The sequence below is a fragment of the Eumetopias jubatus genome, unplaced genomic scaffold, assembly GCF_037043125.1.
Source record: "Eumetopias jubatus isolate StellerSeaLion01/CBP00866 unplaced genomic scaffold, mEumJub1_p1.0 scaffold_8, whole genome shotgun sequence".
Taxonomy (NCBI): domain Eukaryota; kingdom Metazoa; phylum Chordata; class Mammalia; order Carnivora; family Otariidae; genus Eumetopias; species Eumetopias jubatus.
Window position 1 is genome coordinate 49,863,770 of NW_028274814.1, and position 13,701 is coordinate 49,877,470.

Genomic DNA, 13,701 nt, shown 5'->3' on the forward strand with positions numbered 1-13,701 from the left:
TAAAGTTTTATTGGAACACAGTCAGTGCCTATTCATTTATTATTATCCGTGGTTGCTTTCATGCCATGGCGGTTGACTAGTTGCTTCAGAAATCATCTGGCTTACAAAACCTACAATGTTTATTTACCATTTGACTCTTCACAGGACAGGTTTGTTGATTTCTGCTCGAGAGTAAGGTTGATAGCAGCCAGGCAGGCTAGGCATGTAATGTTATGATGGGAGAGGCTGCCTGTATTGATTTTAGTTGGGACCAAATATTACTGGGGATTTCTGGGTTTGAGAGTAGAGACCAGGAGTCAGCTGTCTGTAGTTAACACTGGGCTAGAATTCTGTGCCTCAGAAGACTGTTCATCAAGCAACAACCGTGCTTCAGAGAAATTGCCTAGGCTACCATAAAGATGGTTTTTGCACATATCTACCAAGGGAATGGGAACGATGGCTTCATTTTCTTACTTCCAGGGGAAAAAAAGTGAAGCAGGTTTGGCTTTGTGCTTTCTAACTTTGCGAAGTGTTTCTGAACCCTTAGCTAAAGAGAAAGCAGTGACTTTTGGAGAAACTACTTGGTTAGGAAATGATAGGGCATCTACTGACTCCGTTTTTTCACTTCTTCAGCCAGATCTGTGCTTTCTGTTGGTGTCTGGCCGGACAGGGAGTCCCGTGGGCCGACCCGTGAAGTACAACATCGTGGGAGTGGGGAATCTGATTGGTCCTCAGGTTTATGTCACCACAAATGGGGCTGTCTACATCCTGTTTGGCTTTGGTAAGAAGCAAAGCTAGTTTTGCTGCCGTTCCCCATCTGTGTGTGTGGTAGGCCTCCCTTTTGAGACAGAGTGAAAGCTCGGGAATTGCTGACCCCAGCCCTTTTGCCACCTCCTGTCCCAGGGGCCTCTCAGTCTCCCCCACGGATGGCTGGTTATTCACTCTGCTCTCCCCGGCTGTCTTCTCCAAAGAGAATACTCTTTGTCCAGCATTTCCTTCATCCCTCACCCACTCCGTGTTCAACCAGTCTGGGTGGGCTCTGTGAGACGCTCCCTTTTTTTTTTTATTTTATTTTTTTTTTATAAGGATTTTATCTAGGGACGCCTGGGTGGCTCAGTCAGTTAAGCGGCTGCCTTTGGCCCGGGTCATGATCCCAGGGTCCTGGGATTGAGTCCCGCGTTGGGCTCCTTGCTCAGCGGGGAGCCTGCTTCTCCCTCTCTCTCCCTCTGCTTGTGCTCTCTCTGTCAAATAAAATCTTTAAAAAAAAAAAGATTTTATCTATTAATTTGACAGAGAGAGAGTACAAGCAGGGGGAGCCTCAGAGGGAGAGGGAGAAGCAGGCTCCCCACTGAGCAGGGAGCCCGATGTGGGGCTCGATCCCAGAACCCTGAGATCATGACCCGAGCCAAAGGCAGCCGCTTAACTGACTGAGCTACCCAGGGGCCCCTGTGAGACCCATCTGATCAGGCTCTGTGTCTCTTGCTCAGATCCTCACCCTGGGAGAGTTCTAGTAAATTCAGCTTCTCAGTGTTGATTCTTCCTGTGGTGCTAGGAAATATCCAAGCTGTCGCCCTGCGGGACATTTTTGTTCAGGCCCAAAATCGAGACAGCTTACCACCTTCTCTGCAGATAGAAGAGCCAGAATGGGAGAAACGAAGATCCATCAACCTGTCTGAGCTCATTGACATTTACAGGTAGGGCAGATGTCTGACCTTGTCGCAGTTCAGTCTCCTGAGATCTCACGAGCTATGGAGTCCCCACGTTTGAACTGGGCCGGTGAATAAGGGGGCAGAGGTTTGGGGGGAAACAGTGCTAGCCTTAATATACCATCTGCCGATCTGGTGAGTTAGAGACGTTTTTTTCTTGGTAACATACGGTGCTGATGACTGTGTGTTGGTGATCGTGATTTGTGATCACTCTGCACATAGACTGCAAAGAAGGATATTTGTTTAGTGTTCTGAGTCAGAGCGGGGCAGGCTGAGATGGGGAGACCTTTAGGCAAGGAGAGAGATTTATGTAAAAAAACCTGCCTGTAAAACTGAAGTATCTGCCCTACTCTTTTTCTGTGTCTTTCTCTTAGTTGAAGAATCATTTTGGCAGGAGCAAGGCTAGCATCCATGAAATCTTATTTTTTATTCTTGTTTATTTCTTAATCAAAAGCATGTCGTTTGTCACATGCAGTGGATTTTACCCATTTAACCCCAGGCCTGGGTAGTGATTGTCTTCATTCTCTTCTATCAGAAATTTCAGATCATTTTCTAGCATTTTCTCAGACAGTATCACATTGTTTCAGTGAATTGGGCAGGTGTTAAATCGAATGGTCCCAGTTGTCCAGGAAAAGAAATAATTCGAAGCAGTGTAGACCATGAGTTGTTATGCAAGCTTAGTGACAGTCTCAGGCCTCCTTTCCAGGTCTCCGTCTGCCTTCCCTGCCATTATCATTGGCTCTGTTATCTTCCCCAGAGTATCCAATGTGAGAGATCTGGCTCTGCAGCCCTTCCCCTGGGAGTTCCTTTTGAACTTGCATGAATTTTCTAGGGATTCTTGCTTTCTAAAATGAGATTCAGCTGGAACAACAGAGTGCCCCCCTCGATAAGATAACGGTGGAAGTTGAATACAAGAGTATATAGAAACACGTACCCCGAGAGAAAGAGCCCCAACTTGTGGGTCTGGAATCTCATCCAAGCTGGAGACTAACCACTGGGTCTTGTTTAACTCAGCGATGGTGTTGAGCTACTCCAGATGGTGAAGGCACCTGATTCCAACAGCAGCAACCTCCTGATTACAACCAGACAAAGCCTCGTCCTGCTTCGGGGGCAAAATCTTACACCTTCCTGGACACTGAGCCTGCAAGGCCTGCACAGGTTTGCTGTGTGCGCCTCCTATGGGCTGCTCTTTTGATCTGCTTTCCCACGTTTAAAAAAATTGCCCAGAACAATTGCCTGATATCTGGGGTGGTGCAGGAGAGGGAGAAAGAAGTCCTTGATTTCTCTTCTGCTTCACTCCTCATCACTTACTTTGTTCTCCTTTGCAGCCAGCCTACTCCTGGGTATTTCACGGACGATCAGACCTTAGACTTCCTTCTCCAGATACAGGATGGAGTTGGGATGAAAAAGGTAAAACTTTGGGACTCAAATCAATTAAAACATCTAGAAAGTGTATTTGTTGTGTCCAGCCGTACGCTAGGCACTGTGAGAAATAAGAACCTAAAGTATGGTCCCTTCCTTCAGAGAACTCAAAGTCTAGCTGTTGGATAAAATGAAAACTCACAGGTTAGTGCTAAAATCTGTAGCATTGGAAGCTTTTCCAGCTAACCTCCTTCCTGTACGTGAATTCCCTCTTCTGAATTCTTAACTTAGAGTTCGGCACTAGGAACCTTCTGAAGTCTCTTGGTGGGGAAAGGTAGGCATAAATAAACTTAGTACTTAAGTATGTATCTTCCTAAGATTTCAGAGAAGGTGGGATATCTGGGGTGGCTGGATTGTTATGGAAGACATAAAAAAGGAGGGAAAGATGATGAGCAGGACCTCAAAAGTTGAATTGTATTAATATGAGGAGGGGTGGATATGAAGGCCTGTTGGGTCAGGAACACCGACACCAGAATGCCCAGAGACAGAATAGTATGGCATGTTCTAGGGACACTGAATAGGTCTTTCTGATTTTACATGAGGTTGCATATTGTGAAGATATAATGATTGGATAGGCAGTTTTCGTTATTTTTTTAAAGATTTATTTATTTTAGAGAGAGAGTGTGCGTTCACGCACGAGCAGGGGAAGGGGTAGAGGGAGAAGGGGAGGGAGACTCTCAAGCAGACTCTGTGCCCAGTGAGGAGCTGATGCAGGGCTTGATCTCACCACCCTGAGATCATGACCTGAGCCAAAATCAAGAGTTGGGACTTGATCCCAGGACCCTGAGATCATGACCTGAGCCGAGGGCAGATGCTTAACCGACTGAGCCACCCAGGCATCCCTAAAATTTCTTTTTTATAATTAACCTAGCTTTTTGGTTTATCTTCACTGTAAAATATGTATTTATATTATTGTACACCGTTCTCTGGGAGCCAACTCAACACTTAATCATCGCCTCTAATGTCTGCCAAGTCCTGTGCCAGATGCACAGATAATGTCTCTGGAGACATAGCATTAATGAAGACAGGGCCCCGGTCTCGTATAGTTCGTAGTAGCTGGGGTGCCTATATGCACACAGCTCTGCCAGGTCTTGGTGAGTGCTGTAATGGAGGTCCGCACAAGGCCACAGGGCATGGGGAGCAGATATAGTGAAGGGAGTCAAGAGGTGCTTCATGTTGGTTGTGGGCTAGATGTTCACATCATGAAAGCAGAGAAGTGGTTTGCTGGATCCGTATATAAGGAGAGGCTGAGGGGCCTTTCCGCCAGGGAGATCCGAGATCCGAGTGAGCTCAGCGGATGGAAGGCCCTGAAAAGCAGGGCTGCAGCATTTAGGTGACGTATTGGAGGCAGTAGGGTTATTTGGTCATGAGCGGAGGACAGAGCTGATGATAAAGGCATCACTTCAGGGAGAGTCTTCCAGCAGTGCTGGGTAGGAAAGAAGCAATGTCTGATGGTGTTTCAAAAGAATTTCAGGTAGAGATTGGAGTTTTCATTGGCATTCCCAGCAGGATTAAGGGAGAAGGGTGTGTGTGTATATATATATATATAGCTTGATTAAGAGCTGAGATGCTGAGGGTTTGGACCTGGAATTTAATCCTGGCTCCACTGCTTATTGATGGCCTTGGGCAAATTACATAATCTCACCTAACTGTAGATTTTATGTCTATAAAGTGGGGGTGATAATATTACCTGTCTTCATAGGGTTATTATGACAGTTAAATAATGTGTGTGACTGGATACAATTTTTTAGTGTGGTGTCTCAAGACTTTTCTCTCAAACTACCAAAGGGAATCTTGAACTGCTGGCTTTGGGGAGTCTGTCTCTCCAGGTCTGAGCATGGACACAGAAGGGCCGGATCGAGGGGCTGGAAGAGTAGGGAAGTGGTTGTTGACAGGGGTGCAGGCCTTCTACTTACCCAAGAACAGACACCGAGGAGAGGGTCCGTACAGACAGGGGCTGGGGTTGGGTGGGGAGTTTCTTGTGGATTTGGGCCAAGGAGAGGCTCTAAAAGGATGAAGTGCAAGGTATTTGGGGTGAAAAGGAGATAGAAATGTGGCCAGGGATTATGAGCTCAGTCCCCTTCATTATCCTGTGAGAGGTGCTACAGAGGAATACATTTTCTCTTGGTTTATTTGTTTGCCTGTCTCAATGTGCTCTTTTGGATTTGAGACCAGCCTGGGGCTGAGCTCCGTATGCGTGACACCCAGGAGTCGAACTCATAAAGCCTGTAGCACAGCGCGTGGCGCAGGCATCCACTCAGTCGCTGCCCCCTCAGTGGGCGCTGTGGTCGTGGGAGGGAGGGAGCGGGCCGGAGGCGCTGCTGTGGGCCTCGTTACAGCGCCCCCCCTCCGAAGGGTTGCCCTCTCTGGAGGAGGACTGCCACAGACTCCGAACGGTCTTGAGTTCCAGCCTGTCCCGGAGCCTCCATTCCCTCATCTGCAGAATGAGAGGAGGATTGGTTGCTTTATACTGGTCCCGTCCCACTCGAGGATTTGGCAGACCTTTACACTCTACCTTTAGGGCGCCCGGGTGGCTCAGTTGGTTGGGCGACTGCCTTCGGCTCCGGTCGTGGTCCTGGAGTCCTGGGATTGAGTCCTGCGTCAGGCTCCCTGCTTGGCGGGGGGTCTGCTTCTCCCTCTGACCCTCCCCGCTCTTGTGTGCTCGCTCTCTCTCTCTCTCTCTCTCTCAAAGAAATAAATAATAAAATATTAAAACAAAATAAACTCTACCTTTAAACTCCCCTTCTATAGACAAGGGCTACAGAAAACCAGGTCTGGTCCCTCGTCGCTGTTTAATGCTCTCTGCATGCCCAGTTTGTTCACATGTAGTGAGGTCAACCTGTTAATATATGTGGTTTTTCATTCTTTTGTGTGTTTTCTTGACCTGCTTCCTTTTTTTTAAGAGAGGGAGTGGGGGCAGGGGCAGAAGGAGAGGGAGCAGGGGGAGGGGCAGAAGGAAAGAAGAGGGAGAGAGAAAATCTTGAGCAGGCTCCATGCCTGGTGCACAGCCCAACGTGGGGCTCCATCTCACAACCCTGAGATCATGACCTGAGGTGAAATCAAGAGCCGGTTGCTGAGCGACTGAGCCACCCATGCGCCCCAGCCTGCTGCCTTTCTGAAGGTGGGCTGTACTCACTGTCTTCTCTCTTGCAGATGATGGTGGTGGATGGGGACTCAGGCTCCATTACCTGGAGTTACAGTGCTCCCTGTCACATGAAAGAGACGCCAACCACGTCAGCAGTTACTTCGGACCAGAAGTCAGTCTTCCTCTTCTGGGCTGAAGGGATGTCAGCTGCATCTCCCAGTTCTGTGAGTGAGCCTGGCGGGCGTGGGGAGGGGGGTCGTTTTGTCGCTTGGTGAGATGACAGCCGCTCTGCGGGGCTGCCTGGGTCTGGAGGGGTTAGTGGAGAAGCCACGCTTCCAAGTGGGTGTGGGTACAGCACAGCAGCAGCCGAGTGCGCAAGGCTGGAACCTGCTTCCTCCCGAGCTCCGCTTGCCCTGGCCTTGCCTTTCAGCCAAGCACTGTGAAAGCTGACAGCAGCCCCTGGCTACAGCTGCCAACGCTGGGAGTCTAGGTGAAACAGAAGTCCTCTCAAGACGCTAGGTCCAAATCTCCAGATGATTCACATGTGCTGTAGTCAAAGAGAAGTAACTGTGACTCGTCTGGAACGGGCAGAGGAGGTTTCATGGTGGGTGAGGCTGGGCTTCGAGATGAATAAACTGAGTCTGCAGAAACGGTGTGGGGCAGGGATGGCTAGGCAGCTGGAGAGGACGGTGACGGGGCTGAGGTTGAGGGGTCATCTGGGGGAATAATAGGAGAGAAGATCCGATGCCCGGAAGGCAGATTTTCGAAAGTCTCAAATGCTATCCTGCAGTATTTTAATGGGGTTGATGAGGCAGGGTACCACCTAGAAGAGGTGCCTGGGAGTTTTTGGTAAGATCCACCCTGAGTTGGTTCAATGAAACATATCTTTTTTTTTTTTTTTTAAGATTTTATTTATTTATTTGAGATAGAGAGCGAGCAAGCGATAAAGAGAGGGAGGGAGAGCGCGCAAGAGCGGGGAGGGGCAGAGGGAGAGGGAGGGAGAGAAGCAGGCTCCCCGCGGAGCAGGGAGCCCGACGTGGGGCTCAGGACCTGAGCCGAAGGCAGACGCTTAACCGACTGAGCCACCCAGGCGCCCCTCAGTGAAACCTATCTTGACCAGCACCTGCTCTGTGCCAGGCACTGTGTTCTCTGTAGGGACCTAAGGATAGACTGGAAACAGTGCTGGTGCTCTAGCAGAGAAGGCAGATGGTCCCCGGATGCTGGGGGGACCCGGAAGGATGAAGAATCCTGAATTCATCGACCGTGCACTCTTGGACAAGCCACCTAACTTTTCTGAGCCCCGTGCTCTTTATTCATCAATGGAGATGCTAACATATTCCCTCATTTTGAAGATCAGATTTACTCAAAATCTAGATTATAGTCCTAACTCTGCCCTGCCCTAACATGTGCCCACAGATAGTTCACCTGACATGTTAACTTCTGGTTTCCTCACTTAATAAAATGAGGGGATTAGAAGAGGTGACTCTCCAATGTAAGTGTCTATAAATCACCACAAAACAAAGGCATCTTACAGATGCTGTAATTGAAGCACAAATAAGAGGTTTAGGTGGAAGCACAAAGGGAGGGGTACTTTGTTGGGGGCAGCTGGGGAGCTTTTCGTAAAAGAGGCAGCATTCAGGTGTAGGATCTAAGGTCGAGGGTTGTTTTCATGCGTGGAAATGGGCTCCAGAGAATCGTTAGACAGTCTCAGGGGGAAGTAGGGTTGGCAGACGTTAGACGGATCAAAGGTTACAACCAGACATTCCTGAAGCACGGCCGGCCAGGTGAATGATGGAAGAGGCTGGAAAAGGCAGATTTGGGTTAAATGGTTTAAGGCCTTGGCTTTCAGGCTAAGGAATTTGGGCTCCATTCCGTGGGCAGTGAGGAGGGAGTTTGGCTCTTTGCTTGTCATGTGGACAGAGTCAGAGGTCTGTCCTGTCAGGTTTGTGATCCTGAGGGTATGTGGAAAATGCCCTCTTGTGCTTCCTGGCACGTGGTGGGAGTGTGGCTGCAAGCGTCCTGCCTATGTTTCTTCTCACTTCGTGGACTTCCTATGCTAAGAAAATGGGATTCCCGTTTCCTCCACTAGTGGGGTCCAGGATGGTCCCGGGGTGGGGGAGGTACTTGGGAAGCTTGGTAGAGCAGTCATTTACTAATCCGTATGTGCTATTTGTGTGCTTTAACAACTGCGTGGCCGGGCTGCACACATGTGTGAGAGCCCAACGTCCTCCCTGCACCGGGGTCAGGCTGGCGAAGGCAGTTCCAGTGTGCATTTCTTCTGCTGTCAGGACTCTGGAGACTGCCACTTGGAATTGGAATTTTTGTTGTAGAATTAATGATTTGCCTCTGTCTGGACAGTGTTCGGTTTGTTTCAGGAACTGAGAAGATTTTTGTGATTTTAGCTTGATTCTTGCAATTGCCTTTCATATCCAATGAGAGATGTCTTTTCATGTATACATTTTGTGTCCACGAAGCCCCACCACGAAGCAAGAGATGACCCAGTGTTCTAATACTCCCACAGGCAGAAGGCTTGGATTCCCCCCCCGCTCACCCAGGGCATGCACATTTCCATTCCTTTTTTCTTCTCATAAGGTAGAAAGCGTTTTATACTCTAGTGGTTTGAAGAAGTTAGTGATTAGTCTGTTTTGAGTGCTCTGAAATATGTCTCTTGTATATGGGAGTTTCTCTCAAACGCATGCTTGTAGTTGGGGTCAGGTCATAGCATCTGAGAGGAATGAGTAATCACCATGGTCTCCTCTGCCCTTTTCATCGGAGGCCTGTCACATGTGGGAATGCAGAGTTACCTACATTCTTCCCTTTTGCTTCTCATTGTCAGGATGTCATCCCAGGAACTGGGCCACCCAGCCTTCACCACCTTTACCTCCTGCATCCAGCATTCCCCTCTATCCTTCTGGATCTGGCCAATGCCACGGGCACAGTGATGGCTTCCGAGGGTAAGTCCTAGTGATGGTAGGGGCTGCGTACAGATGAGGGGAGAAGGTGTGCTGGCTGTGTGTGTGAGGATACCCTTGTCTCACCGAGGGAGGGACGTGTGCCTTCAAACAACAGCAGGGGGGTGGGGACATTGAGCCCTTCCCACGCATCCTACAGAATCCTCTGACTGGATCTGAGTTGTTTTTCAATATTAGCGTAAAACATTATTCAGTGGGCATTAAATAGTGGTAATTAGGAATTGAGACCCTTTTTATTACAACACCTGTTTTAAGGATAAGAGACAAGTGCTGGCGAGGCAGATAGCTTCTGTGACCGTGTACTGACAGTCTAGGAAGTCTCAGAAGTTCTAGTCCCCTATGCTCACTTTTTGTCCAGTTGTCACCACAGTTGGCATATCCTTGTCTCCTGATTTGGGGCTTTCTTAGAAACAGCTTCAGAAAAGGAAAGGTCTAAAGACCGAGGGGAATGTGCTGCTTGGCCGGCATCCTGTCATTCCCCACTATGCACCCACTGTCTGGCTCGGTGCCAGGCATTTATTAGGTGCTCAATAAACTTCGTGTACGAATTAATGAGTAAATGAATGAATGAAGCTCGTTGCTAAGTCAAGCCACTCTCCTGTTAGCAGAAATTTTCTGTCCTCATTAATTGCTCTTGTTTTTGTCCTTCCTCAGTTGGAATTAACGACCTCTGGAAAGATGCCTTTTATGTTACCAGGACAACAGGGCCAAGCTCTGAAGGCCATCCGGCACCCCTGGTGGTTAGCAAGCTTAGTCTACGGTGGGCACTGATGGAAGGCCAGGTGGTGCAGCTCGAGGACACCACCCCCAAAATCGGCCGTGGGGAGCTTCGGAGATTCCTCTCTAGGATAAAGTTTGTTGATCCTCCCCACCAGGTGAATCTCTTCTGAACGATATATTTGATTACTACTAAGGGTTTGGGGCAAAGGCTACCAACTCCAGCTTTGTTCTCTAGAAAGTAGCGGGGAGTAGGAACCTTCTTGATTAGCTGGGTGTCAAGAACGTTGTTCGAGAGCAGCTCTATTTTCTTAGGGTGCTTTATGACCATTCAGAAATGGTACTCAGTTGTTTTTAGCTGGGAATGGTACCATCGCCCTTAGGGGACACTTGGAAATGTGGAGTCATGGTGTCTATTATCTCAGTGACTGAGGGGGTGGATACGACCGGTATTTTCTGGGGAGGGGCTAGTGATGCTAACATCTTGCAACACTTGCGAAAGTTACATACTCCAAAGGATTATCTTGCTCAAAATGCTAACCTCCCAGCCCTCAAATACTGTGGTCTAGTTCAGTGTTCAGGAGTTTGTCATGGAAAAAACAAGGTTCCTGGATCTTTCTGGCAGGACTTACGAACTATCAGGGCTAGACAAAAGGACAGAAGAGCAGAGAAATAGCCTGACCTTTGGGTTTCCTCCATTTCTCTGTCATGAAAAGAATGAAAGTCACTGATACCTGTACTCTTTCCCCTAGATATAGTCTGAGGAATCTTCCATCTCAGAAGAAGTGAACAGAGTGGTACCATCTCTCTCCCAGCAGCATCACGTCAGTTCTTTGGAGAGAAGGAAGACTTCAACCTCACTTCACCGGCTCTGCGTGATTGTCACAAAGCACTCTGAGGGCGCATTCTCGGATGACAGCACCATCCGTTTGGCTGGGGTGTCTGACCTACCTTCCCAGTCCCTGCATTAACCCCCTCTAGGCACTCCACGGATAGTTTGGAAATGTGACTCTCACGGTGTATTTTTTGTGTGTCTAATTTATAAACTCCTGCTGGGAAATTCCGGTGAGGTTCTTCTCTGGAACATTCTGTTTTGCGTTATGCCACCTGTGTGTATGTGTTGGTATTGGGATGACATAAGTTTCTCGATCTGTTCTAAGCTCTAGGGGCCCAGTTTCTTGTCCTTCTGAGATAACACTCGGCTGGTTTGAGACTTAGGACTTCCAGTGCCCTGCCTCTGATCGGGGCCACTGGTCCTTTCCCTCCGTGTTCTCTCACCGCCTGGACCTTGGCTTCTTCCCACCCTAGTGGCAGGGAGACACAGACAGCGGGAGGCCGAGGGAGCCATCCTTGCGTTCCCATCTTTTATGTTCCATAGCCTCCCGCCTCCCGAACTTTCCATCTCTACACACTCGGTGACCATGAGCACCACCACATTCCTGTCGGAAGGGGAGCAAGAGCATCAGAGTTTGTGAGCAGCCTCTGTGGGGTCCGTGTGGCATTGCGGGGCCTGGATGGGCCTGGCCAGCATGGCCTTTTCCCCGCAGTAACTTCTGAAGCGCTCGTGGGCGCGGCTGCCCTGGCTCTGTGAAGTCAGGAACCGTTCAGCCAGGTAGCTTATCCCGGCCTCATCTCCACTCTGCTCTCTCGGTCTCCTGGCATCTCCTGTGGGCTGTCCTCCATCCTGCCTCTCGTTTGCCCTCTTTTATTCAGAGGTGTTTTTGCTTTGCTTGCATGAGAGCAAAGCTGTTTCTGGATTTTTATTCCTGCTCCTTGAGTCCCATATGCAGCCATTTTGCCTGCACATCTCCTTCCTTGTAGAGCCTTGGAAAACACTGTACTTTGAGAAAATTCCTATGTAATTACTCTAACTTTTATAATTGGTTAAGTTCTTTAGAATTATCTCCAGTGCTTAGTTCTCCCTTCTTCCATAAATGTTGCTTCTAATAAGTTCTCTCCTAAACTTCTAGGTCATTGTTTTTATAGCAGAAAATCCCACGTTAGCTGGTGGAGAACTGCTTTTCTTCTTGAATAATTTTGATAGGTCTTACTCGAGTGCAACTCAGGTTCTGTCTTTACTTGGGCTTGTATCTTTTTAGCTTGGATTAATAAAGGGAGTCCAGAAAAATTTAGAGATTACAGAAATTTAGGGATCCCAGATTTGAAGGGATGTGTATTACTTGCCCAATGGTAGGCATTGTGACATAACATATTGGTAGCAATAGCAGATTGGCCTGCCAGGTTTCTGGGCACCCCCTTGCCTTAAGATCCTGAAAGCAAATTTGGTTTCAACACTTTGGGAGACTTTGTAAACTTAGGGGAACAGTTAGAGGATAGGGATGATTTTAGATTCACTTCTAGAGTTTGAATCTGCTTAGGTAGAAGAGCCTAGGATCTTGTTTAGCCTAGTAGAGGATTCTAAGGACTAATTTATAGTTGACTGAAGAGCTAAAACTTGACTTGTGGTCCTGTGGCCTGGGCTGAGCCATCTACGTCTCACCCTCATTCTTCACCATGTTGAGGCTTTCTGGGAAAGCCACTTTAGGTGGAGGAGTAAAATGCAAAGTCGTTTACCTAAAGGGCCTGGTCTTGTGGGGGGCGGGGGTATCTTTTTGGGTAGAAGATGGTGTCTATACCGGGTGAGTCCCAGAAATGAGAGGAAGCTAGAAGAGCATCAGTCCCTAAATTCTTCATGGTGTGTTTACAAACTAACTTAACATAGATTGTTTTGACTCTGAGAAGTTTGAATCCATTTTTGCCAGACACGGGACAGGCTCTGGGTTTCTCCTCCCTCCTGCAGCCAGGGCAGAGGGTTGGAATGGTGGCCGAGGGTTGCGGAAGCTTCATCTGTCCAGCGTGGGTGCTAGCCTGTCAGGTGTGTCCTGACACTTCCTTCTCCTTGTAGGCACCCACCCAGCCGGACCTCTAAGATAGGAAGAGCTCCTTCCTTTCCCCACTCAAGCAAGGCCAGTGTGACTGCCACTTAGGGATCGCAGTGACTTGTGCAGGTGTAAGGGTCTTCCTTCTCCCAAGCTCTCCTCCGTGCTATCCTTAGAGCCCCTTGCACCCTAGACAGCATCCCCCCCCACCCCCCAGATGCTCTCTACGCCCCCTCCCAGTCAGGGATGCTGATACCAACCCCCTTGAATGTGAATTGCTACTTTTATTGTCCATACTACAGAAGAGCCAGCTGGTATATTGTCAGGAAGCACTATTTAAAATGTGAATTGTTGGAGAACAAATAAATACTATGTATAGGAAACACACTTGTGTGTCATTCTCATTCTTCTTAGCCATCGCCATGGTTTGTTTTCCCTTATGGAAAAGAGGAAGAACAGGTGGGTGGGTGAGTTGGGGATCCAGAGGGGAGTGTATGCTGTGGCCTTGTTCACTGCGGAAGTGTCCCTTACCGCAAATCCCCTATGAATAACTACAGTGGACCTGTCCCTGCATGCTGTGGGGGCCTTCTCGTGTATACTAGTCCCCTGGTGGCTTCTAGATTAATATTTAAACTTCCACTGGGTCCCTACCATGTGGGTGTGGGACACTGTGATGGGCAGTGTGGAGGGTATCTGTCCTACATGCCCAAGGTCCCAGGAAGGCCTCTTTGTCTTCCATTCTATGACTTCCAGGAAAAGTCAAGTGCACCAGGGAAGGCTGAGCCACCGTGGACGACTGTTGAGTTGCCTGCCTGCATGCCTCCAAATCCCAGATAGAGGGCCAGATGGAGAAGCCCCTAAAGGGCAGGAACTGGATTTTACTTCTCTTTTTCGTCTCCACTGCTGAGCCCGGAGCCTGGCACACAACAAGCCATCAGTAA

The 13,701-nt window shown here is 48.7% G+C and overlaps 1 protein-coding gene across 2 annotated transcripts in view; it reads left to right on the plus strand.

The window, feature by feature from the left end:
* The window catches only part of FAM234B (family with sequence similarity 234 member B), a 34,071-nt gene extending 20,958 nt beyond the window's left edge, over positions 1-13,113 (plus strand). The window contains exons 6-13 of one of the 2 annotated variants that reach the window (XM_028119666.2): positions 613-760; positions 1,532-1,673; positions 2,700-2,843; positions 3,014-3,095; positions 6,261-6,416; positions 9,029-9,146; positions 9,819-10,039; positions 10,634-13,113. In XM_028119666.2, coding sequence (XP_027975467.1) covers positions 613-760; positions 1,532-1,673; positions 2,700-2,843; positions 3,014-3,095; positions 6,261-6,416; positions 9,029-9,146; positions 9,819-10,039; positions 10,634-10,639 — 1,017 coding nt within the window. In that variant the 3' untranslated portion in view covers positions 10,640-13,113. Of the gene's footprint in view, positions 1-612; positions 761-1,531; positions 1,674-2,699; positions 2,844-3,013; positions 3,096-6,260; positions 6,417-9,028; positions 9,147-9,818; positions 10,055-10,633 lie in introns of those variants that run through there. The other variant, XM_088025928.1, reaches the window with a different exon arrangement.
* The last annotated feature ends 588 nt before the right edge of the window (positions 13,114-13,701 follow it).